This window comes from Bos taurus, chromosome 2, assembly GCF_002263795.3.
Source record: "Bos taurus isolate L1 Dominette 01449 registration number 42190680 breed Hereford chromosome 2, ARS-UCD2.0, whole genome shotgun sequence".
In the NCBI taxonomy this organism is placed as follows: Eukaryota; Metazoa; Chordata; class Mammalia; order Artiodactyla; family Bovidae; genus Bos; species Bos taurus.
The window spans coordinates 62,932,694-62,940,137 of record NC_037329.1 but is presented as its reverse complement, the minus strand read 5'-3'; the positions used below and the strand labels follow the sequence as shown (position 1 = coordinate 62,940,137).

The following is a 7,444-nucleotide window of genomic DNA, read 5'->3' as shown; positions in this document are numbered from 1 at the left end:
GTGCATCAGATGACTTGCTGTTACCTTTCCAGACACGCCAGAGCAAATAACAAATCATTCCTGTCCTTTTGCTAAATAAATGGCACAGAAGCACCTTTGCATTCCTATCCCCTGGTGGCAGTGTTCATATCTTTTAACTTTCTGCCATAAGAGCCCCCCTCTCCTTCTGCATAGAATTATGAAGATTAAATGATTAAGGAATTAGTCATTAGGAAGTTTTTGAAGGATGGATGTACAGTGTAATCATAGGCTCCTTGGGACCTTGACTGGTTATTGTTGCATCTGAGAGCAGACCTCTCTGGGTTGCTAGCTAAGAGTGTGGGAGTCTGACTAATGTATTGATAAAAACCCACTTAACCCGCTTTCTGTGTGCAAGGCACTGTGCTCCGGCTTGGCACAGACGTTAATTCCTTTGCAAATGAACCGGCATACTCAGTGTCTCTGGTTCCTGTTTTTCAGGTTGAAAATTGGTGTCCCCATTTACCTTGGAGAGTGAAAAATCCCTATGAAGAAGCTGATCGTAATTCATTGGTAAGTGGTTTTGGAAACCTCTTACCTGGCTTGTGACTTGGGGCTGCTGCCAAGTGATACATGTAGAGTCTTCTCGAGATGCCAGCTGTAATCTGAAATAATAGTAAACTGAAGAACTTCTGTCCCCAGCCCTGTGGAAATTTGAGTGGCCGCATCAACCCGTTAGCATTATGTTTATTTACTGAGCAGTTCTCTGAGGGTTCCTAAGTCAATAAGACCTGGTACCAGACTTGGAGGTGCCCAGTGATCTGGTAATGAAGGTGGGGTTGTAAATGGTGACTGCACCCTTGTCAACACTGAAACACAGGCCCATGGAAATTAATGAGGAGGTGGCCATCACAGCCTGCGTGGGTCAGGAGGGATGTAAAGAGAAAATGACCTTGGAGTTGAATGTGAAGTGATGAATGGATTTATACCAAGTCAAGGAGAGAAAGATGTCTCTGATGTGAGGTAAAAAGGTGCCCATACAAGAGCCTGGCATTTTCAGAAGAGCCTGGGACAAGGCTATAGGGGTCTGAATGAGCTGGAATGAAGAAGAGATGGGAAAGGTAGGTAGGGGCTGTGAAAAGCTTCATATTAAAAACTCAAGCCCTTATTCTTTTCCTCAGGGGTCAGCAGACTTTTTCTGTGAAAGGCTAGATAGTAAATACTTTCCTCTTAGTAGGCCGTAAGGAAGTGTCTGTTAAATCTACTCAATTCTGACCTTGTAGCCCAGGGCAGCCCTCACCATACGTAAATGAGTGGGCGTGGCTGTGTTCTCACAAAACTATGTAGAAAAACAGGCAATGAGGAAGATCATCAAAAAAGCAAGAGAGTTCCAGAAAAACATCTACTTTTGCTTTATTGACTACACCAAAGCCTTTGACTGTGTGGATCACAACAAACTGTGGATAATTCTTAAAGAGATGGGAATACCAGGGCACCTGACCTGCCTCCTAAGAAATCTGTATGCAGGTCAAGAAGCAACCATTAGAATTGGACATGGAACAACAGACTGGTTCCAAATAGGAAAAGGAGTACGTCAAGGCTGTATCCTGTCACCCTGCTTTTTTAACTTTTATGCAGAGTACATCACGCGGAGTGCTGAACTGGATGAAGCACAAGCTGGAACCAAGATTGCCAGGAGAAATATCAATAACCTCAGATACCCAGATGACACCACCTTTATGGTGGAAAGCAAAGAAGAAGTAAACAGCCTCTTGATCAAAGTAAAAGAGGAGAGTGAAAAAGTTGGCGTAAAACGCAACATTCAAAAAACTAAGATCATGGCATCAGGTCCCATCACTTCATGACAAATAGATGGGGAAACAATGGAAACAGTGACAGACTTTATTTTCTTGGGCTCCAAAATCACTGCAAATGGTGACTGCGGCCATGACATTAAAAGACGCTTCCTCCTTGGAAGAAAAGCTGTGACCAACCTAGACAGCATGTTAAAAAGCAGAGACGTTACTCTACCAACAAAGGTCCGTTTAGTAAATGCTATGGTTTTTCCAGTAGTCATGTGTGGATGTGAGAGTTGGACTATAAAGAAAGCTGAGCACTGAAGAAGTGATGCTTTTGAACTGTGGTGTTGGAGAAGACTCTTGAGAGTCCCTTGGACTGCAAGGAGATCCAACTAGTCAATCCTAAAGGAAATCAGTCCTGAATATTCATTGGAAGGACTGATGCTGAAGCTGCAACTCCAAATACTCTGGCCATCTGATGCGAACAACCGACTCATTGCAAAAGACCCTGATCCTGGGAAAGATAGAAGGCGGGAGGACAAGGGGACGACAGAGGATGAGATGGTTGGATGGCATCACATGACGCAACGGACATGAGTTTGAGTAGGCTCCAGGAGTTGGTGTTGGATAGGGAAGCCTGGCGTGCTGCAGTCCATGGGGTCGCAAAGAGTCAGACACAACTGAGCAACTGAACTGAACCGAGAAAGATTTGGTCAAAGAGCCAGAGTTTGCTGAGCCTCACTTAGACCATGGGATTCTTGGGACATAATTGAGTCATGGCATGGTCAGATGAGTGTTTAGAATCAATTATGGTGACTGCTGAAAGATGGATTCAGCATGCTTTCTTTAGATGTTATATGAAAAAAATACTAATGTTATTATTTCCCCCTGTTCTTTCAATCACTGATTATATCCAGCTATTGTAGAAAAATACTCTTTATAACTTTTAAGTTATTCTGGCCTGAATTCAAAATGTTATTCAGTTATAATAGTAAAGTGATATTCCTGGCTTTTAAATTCCTTGTAGAAAATAATAAACTTTTGTTTATTTGGATTGGGGCAAGACTAGAGGGTTAGCTTGTATTTTCCTTCTTTGTGGACGGAATGAGGCTTTGTGGCAGCCTCCATAATGGCAGGTAGCCTGTTAAGGATAAACTTCAGTTTTCCCAGGAGTCTGCTCCCCTTAAGTAGATCCAAAGGGCCAATAAATTCAGGTGCAGATAATTTCAAGATGCACTTCACTGTAAAATACACATTTTGACCTAGCTCAGGGCTTGGCAATGCCTGTGCTGCTTTTCTCCACTTCTAATTTTTTAATGATGTCCCTTATATAGCAGAGCAGCAGTCAGTGGCCGTTTGCCTCAATTTGCAGCCCCAGGACCTTCAAGCAAAGCTCTTCAGTGAACCAGACTCCCTTTTGAAGCCACATGTTTAATTGACTCTCTCTTTCAAGTTTTCAAACGTCACATCATGAAAACCATTATGCTTTTGGGCTTCTTATCTCCTATTCGTTTTTATTAAATTTCTGTTTCTAGGCAGAAATTCGTACAGATGTTAATATTCTCTACAGTATGATGAAAAAGCATGAAGAATTCCGATGGATGAGACTGCGGATCCGGCGAATGGCTGATGCGTGGATCCAAGCAATCAAGTCCTTGGCAATGAAGCAGAATCTTGAGAAGAGAAAGCGGAAGAAAGTGAGTTTCTGATTAATTCACTTCAGCTGAATGCCAGTTTTCTTGAAAATTTGATTTTCATGGAGACGAGACTAAGAGAGGTGTCATGTCCCCAGTGATATTCCCTGGGGGTGAATCCACACAGTGTCTTCTTGTACAGCCAGTTTTGGGCTTTCCTTTCCCTGGTTTACAACAATCTTAGTAGGAACTAGCACGCGTTTTTCTTCAGTGAAGCCAAGCAGAATATCTGCCTGTAAGATTTTCCTATGTACCATCTGACTCACTCTCAGTAGCATCAGGAAGTTTAATTCTGTTTTCTTTACTCAAATACAACCTTAAAGAGCTTCCTGTCACATCATTGTGACAGTTTCATTCTCTGGGTATTTGTCATTTCTGTCATTTGGGCAACCAGCTGGTGAGTTTCAGTGCTGCTGTGTTCGATGGCGGTTCTGCTTGTGTTCCTGAGACAGAGAAACTGTAAATTAAACTTGAGCCAGTTTGTTTTGACGTTCATGAGGAGATGCTTGGGAAACCCCTGTAATATCCCTGAGCGTGAAGCTCTTCCACCCTAGGTTTAGTTAAGCTAACAGCGCTGTTTTCCTTTCAGACTTCAGTCAGTTGGACCACACTAAAAGCTGCCTTGCCCAGAGGGATGGTATGGGCAGGGAGGAGGGAGGAGGGTTCAGGATGGGGAACACATGTATACCTGTGGCGGATTCATTTTGATATTTGGCAAAACTAATACAATTATGTAAAGTTTAAAAATAAAATTAAAAAAAAAAAAAAAAGCTGCCTTGCTACTCTGAATTTACACCTGGAAACCCATACTGAATGCTGTTCTCACTGTCAGCTAAAACATACTGATATGTATTAAATATGAATCTCATGTGAGCATAATATCTTTCTACATGAAAAAAAAGAAATGATCAAAGACTACTAGAATTTTTTCAAAGAACTTGAAAGCCAACTTTAATAGCTTCCCATTGCCCAAGGTGGCACAATTTGATAATCAGTAAGAATAATAACTGCAGTGTACTGAAAGCCATCAAATATACTTATGTTCATGTTCATGTATAATAATACACATATTTAAAAAAAAAATCTTCCTTTGTCATCATTAGAGAATGCTAAAGAACAAATTTGTTATTTTGAAAACCAGTTAAGTAAAAGGAAATAATCAGGTATTTACCAGGCTTTTTCTTATGTAATCTGTCCATGAGGGATAGTTTTCTCTTTCTAGAAGTACCAATATTACAGCTACTGAATGCAGAAGGAATGATAGAATGTCATCAATGGCAAGCCATAATGGATTAATGCATCTAGTTAGTGATCATCAGTAGCTGCAAACACCACAAAACAGAAACACCCAGATATTGTTCCTACCACTGCAAGTACACAGCACTATCTATGAAGTAGTGTTGCCCAAAAAATCAAATACAAATTTGATTGTGGCTGCAGCTGTAGTTATTGATTTACCATAAATACAAGGGACAGAAAAATCTGTTTTACGGTCAGTGAAATCTAGAGGGTGAAAAACTCTACTAGAAATACAACCCAGTTTCTTTGACAAGTAAATTACAAGCCCCTCTCCCTCCCATAAAGGAAGATCAAGCAGTTAACTAGAGTTAAAGAAGGTTAGAGAGGTATGAGACATTACAGTTTATGCACTTTATTTGAATTCTGGCTCAAATAACTGTTCTTGGGAAAAATAAGGGACAGCTGAGCAAGTGTATGCACTGACTGGATATTGGATGATACTAAGAAATTAATAGCTGTGTTAGGGGTGACAGTGATATTACAGTTGTATTTTTTAAGTGAAAATGTATTTCTTTTAGAAATTCCAGCTGAGATTTTTACAGATGATAGGCTCTGTCAGATTTGTTTCAAGATAAGCTGGAGGGGTTGGGAGAAAGTGAGGGGTGTATATTAAATAAGATCTGTCAGGAGTTAATCATTGTTGAAGTCAGTAATTGTTAAGTACATCAGAATTGACTATATTGTCATACCTGTTTTTGTTAGTGTTTGAAATTTATCATGTTAAAAGCTTAAAATTTTTCCAACTGTGGAAAAAAAGCCCAGTATTGTTAAAAGATATTTTATTGTCCTGGTTGACTGTCCTTTAATCCTGATTTTTCACCTTTGGACAACGGGATTATCTGTCCAAAGCCATACCAAATGCAGTAATGACTTTATTTCTCTAAAACAACAATGAGAGATCATTTCCTTTCTTTCTATTTACCTTCTAGAAAAATTATTTACCCCATGTTGAGATTTTATTAGAATATAAACCTGACTTTGGAATTGGTGAGTGATTTTTTTGGTAGGTTACTGTGGAATTTGTACTTGATCCAATGAGAATCAGTATGTCCCTCTTTTTTTTTTTTTAGGTCCTTGTTCACCTGGGCCTCCTGACTAAGGAATCTGGATTTAAGATTGCAGAGACAGCTTTCAGTGGTGGCCCTCTTGGTGAATTAGTTCAGTGGAGTGATTTAATTACATCTCTGTACTTACTGGGCCATGACATTAGGATTTCAGCTTCACTGGCGGAGCTCAAGGAGTAAGGAGATTACTTTTCAATTTTAAAATCAGAATACAAAAAAGAAATCGTAAACTCTTAAAGCCCTCTATTACTGTGTAATTTCTTGTGGAGGAAAATGAAAGTGATAATTCACTAAACAGGAGATAAGAAGATTATTTTCAGGAGCTAAATACATACACTGTGAAAAGGCTAATATGTTTTCATTGTAGCTTCAGGCTCCAGAGGCTTGATAAATGAATGCCAGAAAATTCAAACTAAGGAGCTTATTCTCCGCTGTTACAGGTGCTTCCAACATCTGCAGCACAAAACATTATTAACTTTCCTAATTCCCTGTCTCTTGCTGAAATGCATACCCTTCCCTCCTCAACATCACACTTTCTAAATCTTCAAACAGGGCAGGTTCCTGTTTGTAATTTAATTTGTAGAAGATGAGTTTCTCGAAAGCACTGATCCAATCCTATTTCAATTAGCCCACTTGCAACTCTGAGTCTGTTAATTCTACCTGGGTTTTTTGGTTTCACTCAAATGTGCTTCTAGCTTGAGTCCGCCGTTAATCACTTTTAGACTGACACGGCTGACCAAGCAGAAGTGCTTAGCTCTCCTTCCCTCCTTTTTGGATAACTGCCCATTGAGACTCTCTACCCAACAGCCAAGTTAGCATGAAGCAATATGTCAACTGTTCGAAAAGAAAACACTTGAAGGGACATTCTAGAGATGGAAGACGTAAGACAGCATATGTCCCACCTTGCTCCTACTTTATTGTCCAGTGAGGTCACTGTGTTAGGTCCAAGGTCCACACAGGATTAAAGGCAGTATTGAGATGAAAAAGCAGTATTATCAATAAAACAATGTCAGCTCTCATTTGTTAAATGGTTTCCATATGCTAAATCCATGATCTGAGCTTTAGTTATAGCAGTAATATCAACAGTTATGATACTGATGGTGAAAATATCATATGTCACCAGTTATGACAGCCATAATATTGATGGTGCCCGTTTAGAACTAACATTTGTTGAACACTTCCTGTGCACCAGATATTAAGCACTTCACATGTTATATTTTATTTAGTCCTTAGTGCAAGCCAAAAGTAGGTACTATTGCTTTCTGCATTTTAAAGATAAGGAAACTGGGGTTCAAACCAAAAATGGGTTCTTCAAGGTCCTATTGAGGGTTTGTGGGAGAGCCAGGATTTGAGCCCTCTGTCTCTCTGACCTTAGAGCCTGTGCTCTTGACCATGGAACCACAATGCTCCTTTCAAAGCTCGAGAAACCCAAGGTCTTTCTGAGCCCTTCACCACTCTTTAATAGCTGCCTGCCATTGCCTTTGTCCTGCTTCCTTAAAAAACACATTGGGGACACAACCTCTGAAGTGGGTGTATTCATACATTGCAGGGTCATTCCTTCATCTCCTCCTTTGGGCTGGTTCTTGGTATGGGACATAGAGATGATTAGCCTGTGGTCAAGGAGATGCAG

General features: G+C 40.2%; 1 protein-coding gene across 12 annotated transcripts in view; it reads left to right on the top strand.

The window, feature by feature from the left end:
- The window catches only part of MGAT5 (alpha-1,6-mannosylglycoprotein 6-beta-N-acetylglucosaminyltransferase), a 398,270-nt gene that overhangs the window by 241,282 nt on the left and 149,544 nt on the right, over window positions 1–7,444 (top strand). For all 12 annotated transcript variants that reach the window (XM_059875762.1, XM_059875759.1, XM_005202537.5 and 9 more), the window contains 3 exons: window positions 460–531; window positions 3,293–3,454; window positions 5,821–5,990. In XM_059875762.1, coding sequence (XP_059731745.1) covers window positions 460–531; window positions 3,293–3,454; window positions 5,821–5,990 — 404 coding nt within the window. The remainder of the gene's footprint in view (window positions 1–459; window positions 532–3,292; window positions 3,455–5,820; window positions 5,991–7,444) is intronic.